The sequence below is a fragment of the Galeopterus variegatus genome, unplaced genomic scaffold, assembly GCF_000696425.1.
Source record: "Galeopterus variegatus unplaced genomic scaffold, G_variegatus-3.0.2 Scaffold1579, whole genome shotgun sequence".
NCBI lineage: Eukaryota > Metazoa > Chordata > Mammalia > Dermoptera > Cynocephalidae > Galeopterus > Galeopterus variegatus.
The window spans coordinates 108,255-125,270 of record NW_007727690.1 but is presented as its reverse complement, the minus strand read 5'-3'; the positions used below and the strand labels follow the sequence as shown (position 1 = coordinate 125,270).

At 40.3% G+C, this 17,016-nt stretch overlaps 1 protein-coding gene across 2 annotated transcripts in view; it reads left to right on the top strand.

Annotated features, from left to right (window-relative positions):
* LOC103594572 (actin-related protein 3B) overlaps positions 1 to 17,016 on the top strand; it is a 67,775-nt gene that overhangs the window by 20,859 nt on the left and 29,900 nt on the right. For both annotated transcript variants that reach the window (XM_008577806.1, XM_008577805.1), the window contains exons 4-8: positions 4,374 to 4,469; positions 7,393 to 7,500; positions 11,091 to 11,234; positions 14,331 to 14,504; positions 16,002 to 16,094. In XM_008577806.1, coding sequence (XP_008576028.1) covers positions 4,374 to 4,469; positions 7,393 to 7,500; positions 11,091 to 11,234; positions 14,331 to 14,504; positions 16,002 to 16,094 — 615 coding nt within the window. The remainder of the gene's footprint in view (positions 1 to 4,373; positions 4,470 to 7,392; positions 7,501 to 11,090; positions 11,235 to 14,330; positions 14,505 to 16,001; positions 16,095 to 17,016) is intronic.

The following is a 17,016-nucleotide window of genomic DNA, read 5'->3' as shown; positions in this document are numbered from 1 at the left end:
TGAGGGTTGCGATCCCGTGGCCGGTCCCGGTCCGGTACGGGCGCGACACTGAGGGTTGCGATCCGTTGCCGGTCACGAAAAAAGACAAAAAGGAAAAAAAAAAAAAAGAATTTCCTTCTTTTTAAGACAATAATATTCTGTTATATGTATATACCACATTTTGTTTATTCTCTGAACTCTTTCATATATTTAAGAGAAGAAACTTTTATTATATTTGAAGCAGATTTTTTTTTTCAGTTAATTTTTGACTTTCTTGGTTATTTTGTTTGGAAATCTATAACTGTAAATTTTTGTGTAGCAAAATGTATTTCTCTTTTCTGTTTCTATTTAGTCTTCATTAATTTGGGATTTATTTGGAACATCATTTGACACTGAACTTAAACCTAGAGAGAATCCAGGGAGCCAGGGTTAATCTAATTCTTGTAGGTGATGTCTTCCTACATGTAGGCTTACTTTTTGCTTCAGATCAAATAGGCAGTTCTTAGCTGGCAGGCAAGAAATCTTCCCTGAGTAGACTTTTCATATCTTTTAAACCTTTCTCTCTTGATAATTTTTTCCCTCTACTCAGTTTAAATGCTTTAACTTATAATTATGATGCTTGGATTGTTATTCAAGGTGAGAAACAACTTTATAGATCTCTTTGTTAATACATGTTATTTCTTGTGGTGTGAGATACATTATTGGCAATTATCACTGACATTTACTGAGCACTTCCTATATGCCCAGTCCTTTTCTAAGTATTTGCAATTATTAATTCATTTATTTAATCCCACCAACAATCCTCTGATGTAGGCAATGTTATTAGGACCATTTTTCAGATTGATAGGAGGTACCTTAAGAGAGATATTGTCACTAGTACTGTTGGAATATGCAGCTATCACTCATGTGCTTTATTTATCTATCTATTTATCTATTTTTTTCCATGTGCTTTGAATGAAAGAAATCTAAAATAATAAATGCTAACATTTATGGTGCTATGTTCAAGGTGCTTTACAGGTATTAGCAAATTTAATCTTCTCAATCCCTTGAGGTAGTACATTAAATAAGTAATATGTTGTTGAGTGACTTTTAGGTCTCTTATTTGCAACCGCTTTTGAATATGACTTCATTATTTTCTCTCCCACATTTTGAGATAGCTTTCTCTTTCTCATCCAGGGAATGTATTGATTCTAATTACAATGACTAAAACTTACTTAGGGCAGCATGTTTGAGCTTCGAGCCAGCTGCTGCATAAGAATCTAAACTAAAGTGCTGGACTAGCTGGTGGGTAGCTCTATTTGAAGAGGTGTGCTCAGGGCAGAACTGAAAAGGTGACTGAGGACCTCCAGGCAAGCATGCCCTCACCTCTGTTCCACCTCCTTGTCCTAGAGGAAGCCTTCTTTACCAGTTCTTAGCCAGCTACGCTTTCATCTTCCGGAGGTGATTGTGTACAAGGCATGTGGGTCATACATATCCTTCTGTTATCATGCACAAATGGTAACAAGATATATACACTGCTGTACACCTTCAGTTTTTTATTAAAATTTTTTTTTTGTTTAAATTGTAAAACACACAAAATGTACCATCTTAGCCATTTTTAAGTGTACATCAGTAATGTTAACTATATTCATATTGTTATGTAATAGTTCTCTAGAACTTTCTCATCTTGCTGAACTGAAACTCAGTATCTGTTGAACAACTCCCTGTTTCCCCTTCTCCCACATAATTTGTTTTTTAAAAATAGTTTTCATTACAAATAGTCCATACAAAAGAATATTTAAGAATCTATACGGAAGGGAGACACTTTTCTCTTTTTCATAGAATAGTTCATCATAGAGATTGTTTCTTAAAACACATGTAGAGCTCATCCTTTTTAATTGCTGTGAAATGTTATATTTTATGGATGTAGCATAATCTATTTAATTAGTTGCTTAGTGATGGGCATTTAGGTAGTTTCTGATCTTCTAATAAAAACAATGCTGACTTTTGACCTTCTGAGCCACTTTGTTTTAGAGGAGTCTCTTGCTCCAGAATGTAATTTCATTTTGTTTTTCTCCTTGCTTTTTTTTTCCTTTTTGTCTTTTTTACTGACTGGTAACGGGATCGCAACCCTCGGTATCGCGCCCGTACCTGCAACGGGATCACAACCCTCGGTGTTGTGCCCGCACGGCGCTCAACCAGTGAGCGGGAACCGGTCTCCACATGGGATCTGAACCCTCGGTGGGAGCGCCTCCGCGCTCCCAGGCAGTGCACCCTCCAGTGCGCCACCGGGCCGGCCCTTCTTGCTTTTTCTTGGGTGTGTGTTCTTTTTAATAAATTGAAAAGTTTTTTCTTTGCATATTTTAGTGTAATTTAGTGTGATGAATGACTAAGTTGGTATTTCCACATATTTTTATCGCCCCTTCCTTTCCTCTGCTACCTGCTTTTGATTGGTTATGTTACTAAATTTATTCTGATAATAACATTTATAAATATATATATACTAATGCCTTTGATACTTTATCAGTTTTAAAAAATATCCTTTGATTCCATGATGAGAGGATATCATTGTCTTTATATGTTCTCTCCTTTCTGTGCATACCTCTCAAATTGATATTTTCTTCTGTTATAATTTAGAACATTTACATTCTGTTCTATAATTCCCAGAAAAGAAAAATCTTTAGTCTTATATCTTGAATGGATTTATTGCTCACTGTAGGGCTCTTGCTATACTTTCTGCATTCTTCTTGTTTGGATAAAGTTTATCCTCTAATAGTTAATTCATGGGGACCAAATTTTCCAAGTTCTTACGTGTTTAAAGATATTTTGTTTTTTGCTACATACTTGATTGACAGTGTAGCCAGATACACAGTTCTTGGGTCTTACCTTCTTGCCCTGAAGACTCTGTGAGTGTGGCTTCTTGTGTCCCAGTGTTAAACGTAGCTGTGCTGAAGTCTAAGGCACAGCTAGGCACCCCTAAGGCTGGCTGTACTTTTCCCGCCTTAGGGGTGTATTAGGATGACCTGCTGCCATAAAAAAATACCATGGCTGTGTGGTGTAAACAATAGAAATTTATTTCCTCATAATTCTTGAGGCTAGAAGTCCAAGATACAGGTGCTGTTAGGTTTGGTCCTTGGTGAAAACCCTCTTCCCAGCTTGTAGACAGCTGCCTTCTTGCTGTGTCCTCATGTGGTTCTTGCACATGGAGAGAGCAAAGGACCTGTCTGGTGTTCTCTTTCTCTTCTTTTAAGTTCACCAGTCCTATTCCCATATGACCTTATTTAACCTTAATTACCTCCCTAAAGGTCAAGTCTCCAAATACAGTTATACTGGGGGTTAGGGCTTCAATATAGGAATTTTGAGGGGTGTGGAGGCAGACACAATTCATTTCATAATAAAGAGTCATGTGGGCTTTTTGCCAAAAGGTCCAGAAAATTTTTATTTTTGCAGCTTTAAATATGAGATGTAGATCTATATTTATTGACATGGGAAAATAAGCACAGCACATTGCTGAATGACAAAAAGCAGCTTTATTATTTTTTTCTTTTTCTGTCATTTCCTCCTATTTGATAATGGTTATTGTTTTAAAATCGATATTTGAATTCTTGGATATGTCTTTAGTTATGATTTTCATATGCTTCGTTTTTACATTTTTCTAGGTATGCTTTTTTGCCTGCCATTTGTTTTTCCTTTACTCCCTACCCTCTCCCACCCTTTTTAAAAAGTATTTTGATGTGATCATTGGCTGGCGTCTTTGTGCTCTTTACTCCTATCTTTGAATGAGGGGAGTTCTTCCCAGACTAGCTGTGCAAGTCTAGGAGCTCCACTGTCTGGAGAAACGGTGCTTCCGCCCTTGACTTTTCTGCCCTGCACTGGATTGGCAAAGATGTTAGGCCTAACCTTGCCTCTTCTGCTGCTGTGCAGTGTCAGGTGGGTTAGGAAGCTTTGGCAGCTGCCCTTCTCAAACTGAACCTGTTCCAAGCAAGGGCTTGCTCCTTTGGCTGTCCTTTGGAGAACTCTCTCATTTGCCTGAGATCTAAAGTCACTGGTATTCTCTTTTGGTGTCCCCATTCATCTTGGTTGTATTTTCACTGCCCTTTGCAACTTTGTTCGGGGATATTCAATTTCAGGGTGTTTAGGTGTTATTGAAGATAGAGTTTCCTTTTCTGTAACATGTTCTTGTTTTGCTTGGGTAATAACAACAGAAGCCTTCAGAGGGGTCTTTGCCATTTTTAAAACTCTTAAGACCCACAGCCGAGTTTCTTTAATTGATCACTTTGGTCATCCTTTATCTGTAAAATCAGGCAGTTGTATAATGTCCTAGCTGACATGATTTTAAGTTAATCTTTTTATGGTTCTGATGTAATTACATGAAATTTGGGTGGACACTAAATATAGTGAATGTTTTCTTACAGACAGAACCTCCACTGAATACACCAGAAAATAGAGAATATCTTGCAGAAATTATGTTTGAATCGTTTAATGTACCAGGACTCTACATTGCAGTTCAGGTAAAAACAAAGTTATTTTTGTGATTTCCGAAGAACCTTAGCTGTCCAGTAGTGGAGAAAATGGTAATTCCAAAGGCTCTCTGTCGTAAGATTTGGCTGTGTATTCTTCCGTTATTCTACTCCTTCAGTGCACATATGCATGCACCATTCAGGTTCAGATTAAAATTGAATGTAGAGAATATGTTCCTATTTTGAAGAAAGCTGTTTATTCCAGCACTTCCAAATTTATTTAACCACAGATCTTCCTCCTACCCTAAGTTATTTACATTTTATGGAATAGGGAGGCAGAAAACACTGGACCACTGGTTCTTAGAGTGGTCTAGCATCAAGTTCACCTGAAGAATGACTTTGAAAGTACATATTATTGGGCTTCACCTTAGACCAGGGTTTTTCAACCTCTGTGCTTTGGGCTGGACAGTTGTTTGTTGTGGGGGGGCTGTCGTGTATATTGCAGGGTGTTTAGCAGGAGCCCTGGAAGACCACCACCAGCCTCCCCTCCCCCGAGTGTGACAATGAAAAATGGCACCTGAAAATGCCAAATTTCCCCTGGGGGCAGACGGGAGCAAAATTGTCCCTGGTTGAGAGCCAGTGTCCTAGACCTACCAGATTAGAACTTCTAGGTGTGAGGCCTAATAATCTGTATTTAAAAAAACTCCACAAGTGATTTTACCACAGCCAGTCTGTGGCCCCACATTGAGAACCAGTGGAGTAGAAATTAAAATCTTCTCATTCTATAATGAAATTCCTTTCTCACTGGCTTTTCTTTGTAAAGCTTTAGGTTTCTTTATTGAAAACTTGACTCCTAGAGTTTAAGTACACGAAATTTGCATGGTCGTTGTCCAAGTAGAAATTGAAATTTGTAGGGGAGATAAAAAATAGGGAAAGGAAGAGTTCTGGTCAAGATTGCAGAAAAGACAGTCCCTAGTGTCACTTTCTCCCAGAAATCAACCAATTTACAACTATATAAAAAAGCAGTGACAGCCAAGTTGGGGCCGCTATAGCTCAGGGGAAGAGGAGGAGAGAACTACAGAGTGCATAAAGGCGTGAGAAGCTATGATGAGAGAAAGAAGAAACTGTTCTGACCATTTTGTGCTGCAGCTGCTTAAAGGCTGGAGCTGCTGAGCACATAGAGCAGGAGCCGGCAAAAGCCGCAGCTGTGCCCTGTGGATGGAGTTGCTTGGAGGCAGCAGGGGAGAAGAGGGCCTTGGTGGCTCCCAGGACAGCAAGACCATTAATAGGGTTCCTGTGGACCCACACGGGAGTAAGGAGCCATGACAACTTAAAAAATGGAGCCATTCATAAGCCAGTGAGTCATCAAAAGGGACTGGTGCATGGCCCATCTGTCCCATGGGAAATATTTGCAGCATGGGCAGTGGGAGAGGCGGGCCCACCAGGGGAACATGGGGGCATAGCAAGGACAGCTGATCTGCACCCCAGTCAGCATAGGGCCACTCAGAGGAGACTGGTCAGGAGTATAGAATTGCATGGGGTACAGTTTGATGAAAAGACTCAGGTCCAGATCAGAGTTACTACACAACCCAGGTGCACCGGGTCTCTGGAGAGCAGGAAGTACCTGTAAAGTCAACCATTATAACCTGTGCTGCACAAAAAGCCTTCCCTAGGGAAGCAGCAGCAAAGCAGCAATTTAGCTCAACCACAGAGCTCAAGTACTGGTCCCCATAGAAAGTTCCCCCACTTTAGAAGAAAGCAAGGACAAAAAAATTAGTTCTGGCTCAGACACACCACCAGCGCCTTGGGGCCGCCCAGGGGCATGAGATATGGAGCCAGACACTGGAGCCCCCTCCCACAAACAGGCACACTGCCAGCAACTTGGGGCCTGCCCAGGGACGTGAGGCATGGAGTCAGGCACCAGAACCCCCTCCCACAGACAGGCACACCGTGCCAGTGCCTTGGTACCTGCCTGGGGATCCGAAGGATAGAGCTGGGGATCAGACCCTCCCATACCCAGGCACACTGCTGGTTCCAAGGAGCATGCCAAAAACACCACTTCCATGTGGGTGGTCCACCACAGCCACCACAGTAACCATGGCTGCTGCGAAAACAGCTAGACATCACAACCACCACGCATATGGTCTGCCAGCCACTGGAGTGCATTGACACAAGGAGAGTCACCAACAGAGGTAAAGAAGAGGATGCTTCTCTCCACAAAGCACATTCCAGAGTGACAGAAGAAGCATCTGCTCTACGATAATATTGGGGGACCTGATCACACCTCTCAGCATTGGACAGGTCATCTGGGCAACAAATCAACAGAGTAACCATTATTTTTTCAGAAGGAGAGAAGAAATCTAGGGTAATTAGAGGGTGGAGAGGGAGGGGGATGGGGTGAGATTGGACAAGGGGCATAAAGAATAAGTATGATTTGTAACAATATATATGCTAGTAATATTGATTTGATCAACATATCTCAACGTTGAACTCCCAAAATATGTATAATCAATTTTGATTCAATAAAAATTAAAAAAAATTCATTTTTCTAACTATCCAGTCTTCCACTAAATACAAGAGTACTTCAGAAAAGTTCATGAAAGATTTGTATTATCTTGTAATTCTATTTTTCCACAAACTTTGTGAAATACCCTCATCTGTACACAGAGTTATCTGGAATGCTAATCAAATGTTAGCACTGCTTATTTCTAAAGGATATTGGGTAATTTATTGCTTTATTCTTTCTACTTTTCTGTATTACTTAAATAGTAAAGGTTCATATTTTATATTTATCAACATAATAAAGTTATCATCATTTTTGTTTTTTAATCAGAAAAAAAAAATAGGGAAAGGAAGGAGTTACTCGCATGTACTAAGTAGGAAAGAGTTTGTGGATTGAACCTGAGAACAAGCAGACAGAATACTTTAGGAAAACGTTCCTCATGTGCTAGTGGTTCCCATGTCTTTTCTCCAGGCAGTGCTGGCCTTAGCTGCATCTTGGACGTCACGACAAGTTGGTGAACGCACGTTAACAGGGATAGTCATTGACAGTGGAGATGGAGTCACCCATGTAATCCCGGTGGTAAGCACAGGTGGTACTGTTTAACTCTGTAGGCTTAACACCTGATTTGAGGTAAGGGAATGAAAAACACCACTCTTCTATAGTTAAAACACCACTTTTTAAGTGATAGTTGTGCGTAGAAAAGGTAACAAGAGTTTTTAAAACCTAGGTTTGTGAGAAAGTGAACAAGATGGCCAGTAACAATTTAAAATTCAGGGTGGCAGATTTCTACAGTCAGAATGTCAGTGGGAGTTTGGGATTTCCAGGGCCTCTTCTTGATTCTCATGTGTGTAATATCAACAGGAAATGTCCTGGATTATAATTCTGAGCTGCTGGGAGACAAATCATTTTGGATGTCTGATTTGTAGGTGCAGGGCATGACCATTTGAAAGGTTATGTCTGTGGTCTGAAAAGATGTGAGTGGCTTTAACCAGATAGTGCTTCTGTTTTAAAATCTATTTAAGAGCCAAGAAGGAGAGATTATACATTTTGACCTGTGAAGGCTCTGCAATATCACTTTTTGCTTTTAATTTTCAAAATATTAGAGAAGTGATTCCTAGTTCAGGTTTCAAGAGACCTCGGTATTTTTCTTTTGCCCCAATGAACTATATAAAGAAATTATTAAAAAAATTTGTTTTGAAAATTAATTACAACTGTCCAATATTCAGTGGAAAGTCAGACTCATTCCTGATTATCTACTGCCCAGTAACCACTGTTACTATTTATTTATGTATATCACAAATATGAGGGGTCTTCAAAATGTTAATGGAAGGATTTGTATTATCTTTAAATTTTATTTTTCCACAGACTTTTTGAAGCACCCTTATGTTTTCTTCATATATGAGTATGTGCATATATATATATATACACTTCTTCTTAAAAATGCAAATGAGGGTTTTTTGTTTTTGGTTTTTTTTTGGTGGCTGGCTGGTACAGGGATCTGAACCCTTGACCTTGGTGTTACAATACTTTGCTCTAACCAACTGAGCTCACTGGCCAGCCACAAAATAGGATTTTTTTAAACCATCCATTTACATTAATTGAAAAAATGGTCCCCATTTCATTTCAAGAACTTGAAGGAATGATGTACTAATATACTAATGCCTTAATGCCTTAAAGGTCAGATATCACTGCAGTGGGCAGTGGAGAGGCCTAACAGTTGATGTTCTTACAGTCAGGAAGATAAAAGGCCAAGTATACCCTCCTCCTGCCCCCAGTCCATATGTCCCTGTCATGTCAGAGTGTCCTTTGCATGGGGAGGAGGAATGGGTGTCTCTCCCTGCAAAGTGTGCTCTTGGCTTGAGCCCCTTCACACCAATCTCAGGACACTGGCTCTTTCTTGTGAATCATTGAGAGGTGTTAATGCTGCTTGATATAATAGTCACTGAAAACTCATGCCTCTGGCTTTCTCAAGGAGCAGTACAGACTGAGATCCAAGATCACGTGCTTGTAGGCTGCTTCCCTTTGGTTCTGTGTCTATCCCATGTATCTGATTTTGGAAAAGAAAACACATTTCACATGGTGTCCAGGCCCACTGAGAAAGTTGTATTTTAAATTTTAAACTGTATCTTAGTTAAGTTTTTCCCCAATTAATAAAAATTACATTTATTGTTGAAAATTTGGATAAAATAGAAGTAAAATTATGCATAGATCTACCCAGAGAACCACATTATACTTTGTTGTATAGCCTTCCAAGCTTAGACAGAAACACATGTACACACACATGTGCATGCACACATGCATACACATTTTAAGCAAAATTGTAATATCCTACATCTGGCTTGATATTCTAATTATATAATAAATCATAAAGTTATATTTTGCATATTAATTTAACCTTAATTTTTTTCTCTTATGTTTAAATATTCTGTGAAAAATATTTAATAGCTAACATAATAGTTTTGTCATGTGGGCATAGCATAATTCATATGTTTATTTTTCTGTTGAACATGTAGCTTGTTTTAATGTTTTTAATGCTTTGATGAAGCTGAATTAATTTTAGAACATGTTACATGTATTGCAAGGAACATAATTGTGAATAGTTTATTTGTTCAATAGCTAATGATATTTTTATGGGTTTAAATTAATCTTTACTATTTTTTTTTTCCTGTTTTGTCTTTTTTCATGACCGGCAACGGATTGCAACCCTCAGTGTCGCGCCCGTACCGGACCGGAACCGGCAACGGGATCGCAACCCTCGGTGTTGCGCCCGCACCTTGCTCAGCCAGTGAGCGGCCGGTCTGCATGTGGGATCCGAACCCTTGGCGGGAGCGCCGCCGCGCTCCCAAGCGGCGCACTGTAGCAGTGCGCCACTGGGCCGGCCCTAATCTTTACTATTTTACTAATTCTTACATATCTTTTATTTCCACATTAAAATATTTTACAAATATTTGGACTCTGCAGAAAGGCTACATCTTCATTTGCCTCTAGAAGTTAGGTATATCAGAAAAAAAACATAGGAGGAATTCAGTTCTTGCAACTTAGCTGGTGACTGTATCTAGAGTGAATGTACTGTATCTAGCGTGTGACTGTGAGAGTGAATGTACCTGTAAGGTGCAGTCAGCATCCCACTTCCATTTCCTCTGTCTTGCTTGGGTATTGTGGCACAGAAGCTGTGATGTGCTGCAGTGTGAAACCTGGAGTGTCTCTTCCTTATCTGATATGTGGTAGGGCGTTGTCCACTCTGACCATCAGCATCCTGCTCATTCCCCACAGAGCAAGCTGGACACTTGTATGTCCAAGCCCGTGGCTTCTGTGGCAAGTCTGTGCTCACAGGAAGGTTGATGAGGGAGCCTTGGGCTCATCGCTGCTGTGGGTGTGTGGACTCTTGGCACTGGCCCTGCTAGTGATCAGCTGCAGCTGCAGAGTTGTTGTGACCTCCTTTTTTGGCACCTCAGAGACATTCCTTCACTGGCTCAGGAAGGCAGGGCAATGAGAGAATCCAAACTCCTGATCACCACTGTTTTTCAAATGGTTTAGCGTTTAGGTTAACTTACCAGAATCATTCCTTGGTACAGTGAATGGGACCATTTATTGAGTTCTTAGTATATGCCAAAAAACAGTGCTGTGTGCTCACTTAACCTATATTGTAAGCCCCTGTTGGGTATTATTTGTCCCATATTATGGATGAAGTTGCTGAAGCTAAAACATGTTAAACTTGGCCATGGTCACTCAGCTGGTGAGTGTGGAGCCGAGATTGGAATCCAAGTTGTTAGCATCTAAGACCTGTGTACTTAACCAAATTTCTGACTTTTAAATATGAGCAGCTATATAGTTGGTTTAACAGTTTGTAGATAAATACTGGATTTACTGTTCTCACAGACAGCATTACTTTTTGGAAATGGACTATCCTATGTGGTTTTTCTTTCCACATTCCTAATGAAAACATAATTTTGGTTGCTTATGAACAGTTTCAGGTTATTGGAGTAGTTTAGAATTTTAAATATTAATGGAATTGCATGTGCAGGCATTTAGAAGGACCTCCAGTACTGAACCTGCACAGAGCGGGGATTCAGTAAGTGCTCATTAGTGCCAGGAGGGACTGACAGGGAAGGGTAGCTCTTAAGCACGGAATTACTTACCCGGTTGTTCTGCATCCTCCTCTTCCCTAGGCAGAAGGTTATGTAATTGGAAGCTGCATCAAACACATCCCGATTGCAGGTAGAGATATTACGTATTTCATTCAACAGCTGCTAAGGGAGAGGGAGGTGGGAATCCCTCCTGAGCAGTCACTGGAGACCGCAAAAGCCATAAAGGTAAAAAACGGATGGGAAACCGGTCGGTTTGGGGGTGTGAGAGAAATGGTGTTCTGGACTCTTGCCCTGACCCGTCATCCCTGCTCCTACTGTTCTTCCTCTCCCTCCCTGTTTACCACTTGAATTGAGTGGCTGAGATGCAAAGCTTAGCCTCTTGTTACGAAGATGCTGTTGAGGCTGCAGCTGTAGGTGAGAACAGCAAGGTAACCGGTAGTGAGCACCACCATATGTGGCACGGCATCGTTTAATTGGATCCTAATTAATTGAACCTTCAATTAACTGAGCATTTCTTCCACGTCTCCCTCCGTTCTTCATTTTAGAATTAGGAGGCAAACCACAGCAGCAGCAGTGACAGCAGGAATCCCGTGAAGTCCGCCCATGTTCACACTCATTTCCTGTGCCCCTCATGTGGTTCTGCAGCCTGAGAATCCACTTTGGAATAATACTATTCTAGGATTCAGAATCATTAAACAAAATTCACCTGTAGTTTATAGACTCCAGTTACGATGCTGGGGAAGTTACAGGTAGTTTTAGAATTTAATCAATAAGATGAGAAGAAAAATGGCAATTGGTCCTTATTTAAAATGTCTACCTGACCTGCTCCATCAGTTTAGTCTTTGTATTGCTCTGTAGATGGCAGTTGACAGACCCTTTTAAAGGAATTTTTCTTTTCAGGTTATAAAATCAGGACAATTTTTAAAACCAAAATGCAAGAAATCCTTAGCAACCCAAGGATAATTATTATATAGATGAAGAGGGAAGGATTTTCTTTTTGGAGAAGAATTTAAGGGTGGGGTATAATATGTGGCCAGGTGAGTCTAACACGCCCCTTCTCCTTGCCGCTTTCCTCTCATCTAAGCGCCTCATAACTGAGGCTGGTTGAGGAAAGGGAGCATCAGAGAGGATTCCCAAGTTTTGATTGACATTCTTCATAAAAACAGAGGTGTTTTTAGGACAAGGAGTGCTGGTATAGTGCAGGGTCCTGAAAGTACGATACCAACCTTCCTGGTTTACCTGGGACTAGAGTTTCCAGGAATGGGGGCTGTCACCACTAAAATGGTGAAGACCCGAGCAAACCAGGAAGGGTTGGCCCCTTCCCTTTAGGGGGAAGGTTTCCAGAGGTGTCGTAAGACTTTCTTTTTAGACCAAAATATTTCCACAGGTTTTCTCTCCTCCTGTACTAGCCTTTCTTCAATGGAAGAAAAAACTGGATATTTAATCCAAGCTCCCTTGCTACCCCAAGTTTGTTACAAGTGTAAATTGGAATTAATGCCCAAGGGTCACTGTGGTAAGTCTGTCTTTCCTGTTTCAGTCCAGATACCTGAGTGGCACGACTAATGAGTTAGCTTTCCTGATCCTCGTGCTGGGCATTTGCTGAATTTACTCACTGGCCACCTGGGTTCCAATTCCGACCCTGAAATGTGAACTGACAAACTCGAGTTACGCGTGTGTATCACTCAGCTGTGAAGGTCAGGAGTGAAGGAGACTCCTTGTATAGTCTCTGAGTCAGCTACCCTGACCCTGCTGATGAGTTGGCCCCGGAAGTTCTCATCTAGCTTCTTTCTGTAGAGAAGAGATCCCAGAAGGACTGGTTTAGAGTTACCCTGCTTCACGCTATTGCCGTCGCGACCTCCCTTGGTCAGGAGTGGGTCTGAGGGTGTGTGTAACGCGAAAACGCTATCCCCTCAGCATGAATCCAGAACCTTAAGATCAGTGCTGCTACTCTGCACCCAAACTAATGGAAGCATTTTGTGCCATCAGTTAAGTGAGTGGAGATGCTGTAGGATGTCGACCAGGCCGCTAACAGCTGAATGCTTTTATCTCTAGTCTTGGTAGATTTAAAGTTGTATTGACTGACCCTGACACCCGCCATCCTCCCTCCCCTGCCCCATCTGCCGCCGTCATCAGGGAATGCAGGGATGTAACAGTTCTTGTCCATTAGTCTTAAACAATCCCGCTAGAGTATACCAAAGATATCCACAAGATGGAATTAGAATATGTTTCCGGAATTCTAAGAAACTTTAAACTTAACATTATGAAAATGTCTTTGGAGGCCCTTGAGCAAGCCTCTCCTCCCCCAGTGTGCAGTAAGAGCCAGCTGGGTGCTGATGCTGTGTGAGGTGCTGAGCGGGCCCACTGGCTCTTGCCCACGGGACTCTTACTTTCAGAAGCTGGAGCCCAGGTGTCACCTGCTGCTCTGCTGCGGTTAGCTCTAAGGACAGATGATCACCACAAAGATCCCCAAGAACACCAATATCGTCAGATACTCAGGAAACACTTTGCACACCTCGGGCTGGTTGTTGACAACTCCAGTCCTCCTCCTACCTGACTGTGCTGTTTCTTTGTTCCATGGTACCCATTACCTTACAACATACCATGTCATTTACTTAATAACTGTACTGTTGCTTATTGTCTGGCTTTCAGCTAGAGTGTAATCTGGGCAGGGATCTGTGTGTGTTTCCTTAACTTTTGTATCCCAGATACCTAGACACTATAAATATGTGTTGATTGAGTGACTTAGGATACCTAATCAACAAGGTATTCTATCTCTAGGCAAATTACCAGAGCTGGATGCCAGTGCTGTGTCAGACTCCACACCAGGTTAATGACCACCAGGTTGATAGCGATCACTCCCTTAGTATCCAGATACACTTGCCTCGTCACATGCAGGTATCCAAAGAAGCCACCACAGTAAGGCATTTGGATGCAGACAGTCTACCACATTCGGTAGATTAGGCTGCAGCATTGTTCTGCTGCTCCAGAGGTGGACAACAGGGAGGAAACAAGATATTGATACTTTATAGACACCTTTAGATATTATTTCAAACAATATGGAAACAAAATTGTATAGACCAAGGCTGAGATTAATAGCTGAGTTGCAGAGAAAACAGACTTATGCGTCTGAAGTCCAAGTGTAGTCATGTCTGATATGAAAGATGATAGAATATGAGGCTTGATAGCACATCCACACTGGAGTTATGGTGTAGGAAGATCTGATTTCAGGGATGTGTTTAATGTGTGGGGTTACTGGGTATTTGTCAGAGAGCAGAGACTGGGTAGTCGTTAATGCCTGATGATGTTTTTGTGTGTATGCAGGAGAAATACTGTTACATTTGCCCTGATATAGTTAAGGAATTTGCTAAGTATGATGTGGATCCCCGGAAGTGGATCAAACAGTACATGGGTATCAATGCGATCAACCAGAAAAAGTTTGTTATAGATGTTGGTTACGAAAGGTTCCTGGGACCCGAAATATTCTTTCACCCAGAGGTAAGATGTTTCTTTTTCGTGTGTTAGGGTGTGTTGTATATGGAGCAATACTGCCACCCAGTGTGCATAAAGAACACTTCTCAATGAAAGCCTGACGAGCTTCACTTCCAGAAATCTCTCTGCAGACTGTGACAGTCCCCCTTCCTCTCCATAGACTTGATGATCTGCTTACCAGTTAAGGATAGATTATACCACAAGAGGTTCGGAGGAAGTTTTAAGAGGAATAGGAGATAACGGAATTGAAATTAATCTCAAAGAAGGGGGCACATGCTAATATGACAACTAGTTAATCTCAAGGGCTGTATGCAGGTTGCCTCTGCATCAAAGTGGGATAATTTATATAACCTTTCTACCTTTCGTGATTGTCCTTCCTAATCCTGATTTTAACCCAGGACAGTTGGTCCTGCTGTATTCCTGGCTGCAAGTCAGGTAAAGCTGTTGTCTGAGGGCTAGCACTTCTGTTCTTTAGTGTACAAATTACAGATGTCACGATTTTAACTAGTAGTCACAAAGAATTATTAATACTTTTGCAGAGAGTAGTAATTGTGAGGCAACATTGTAAGGTTTATATACAGTGCATTTTATTTGTATTTTGTTATATTTTCGTGCCTAATTCAGTTTATATTCAGGAGGTAGGTTACAAACTGCTGCCTGTTTTAGTTGCGTATATGACTATTTCGTATAGGGAAATGGTGCAAAATGTATACCTCAGTAGTATTCTAATGAATACTACTAATAATGACCTAATTAATAATAGTGATCTGATGAATGCTCATACTTTTGATAGTATTGATTTAAAACAGACATAAAACTGATAAATATCGAGTGAACAGCTGGTGTACAACTGATGATATCTTCTTGTTCCTCTGGGACTATTGCACATTAAAACTTTCCTTGGTTTTTAAGTATATTCCAAATGTAATGTAACTAAGTTGAATTATTTATGCTTTAGCTTATTTAACTTATGTGATCTAATCTAAGGCTGTTTAATCAATAACATGATTGTTATTAAGTGGATTGTTTCATTTTAAAGTCACAACCATCAAATAAAACACCCCCCTTCCCTGTCTGCTAGACAGGTTTAATTAATCTTTCACTGAACATGTTTTTTTCCTTTATACCTTGGCTGTTTTTTTCATGGTATCAGGATTCACGGTGATATACTTGTGTGTTTCTCATCGCATATCACATAGCTCCTGCACGTGCTTTTTCCTTTCTGTTATTAGCACAAGTCACTGTGCATTCATGGTGCGGGGCTGGTTGGTCTGTTCCTTCACTAAACCCATGTTTCACTTTTTGAGGAGATGTGGGTCATGACCATGGAGTGTACACAGTCGGTCATGTGGGACTTGTTGGATGTATTTGTTATTTCAATTTGAAGTGTTTTAACTTGCAGTACATTGTGTATTTGCTAAGCTTACTTTCTAAAAGGAGTTATTCTTTTGTCCTATTTGAGAGAAGTATGTAATGTTTCTTTTATATTTATATAAAATTTAGTTTGCCAACCCAGACTTTATGGAATCCATCTCGGATGTTGTTGATGAAGTGATACAGAATTGTCCCATCGATGTGCGGCGTCCGCTGTATAAGGTATAAGCTGCTTGGGTAAGGTGCTTTGATTTCGTTCCAAAATTAAAGGCCCATAATTCTTAGAATAGGTTATTAATGTCAGTATGCAGGCATTCCTATTTCACCTTTTGTTTTATAGGATTTGTTAAAGGCAGTTAATTGTAAAAGATTTTACTTGGTGAGGGATGACTTAAATGTTTGCAAATATGCCTCAGTTAACTAGAATTATTTAATTTAAATATTGTAATATCTTTTATCTGGCAAGCTGTATTTTAAGTTGGACAATTTTAGCCATATGTATTTATTGAAAGATAAAACTGATACCCCTCCCCATGCTTTCCTTGAACTGCATTGGTCCTTTTTCTTGCATGTTTAGGTTCAGAACAGGTGTGGTTGTGTCAGAGAGAAGTTAGAGCGTGAAATGGAACAATCAAATAGAGCACACTCGTGTGATGTGTTTTTCAGAATTTTTTGATTGTCTGGAATTTTGAAACTTGGAATGAGAAAAATCTAGTCCATTTAACTATTGTATAAGTGGAAATATGCTAACAGTGAAATATTGAGAGCTGAAGCGATGGTCAGTTAGCCTATCTTCATCTTTAATTGACCTTTGCTTGAGTATTGCTGTCAGCTTTCAGCCTCATGACTTCATCGTGTTCAAATTGAGGTATTGAATTTTAAAGAGGAGTGAATCAGGCTCACCAAAGAGAACTCAATAAATTTTGCTTCATTTCATCTATACAGTGGAATACTATGTAGCCATTAAGCAGAATGAGGTAAAGCAATGTACATTCAAATGAAAAGATATCTACGGTATATATTGTTAAATGAAAAACCAACTTGTAAAATTTACCTATAGTGTTATTTCATTTTAAATTTTTTTTTTTTTTTTTTTTTTTTCCGTGTCCGGCAACGGATCGCAACCCTCAGTGTCACGCCCGTA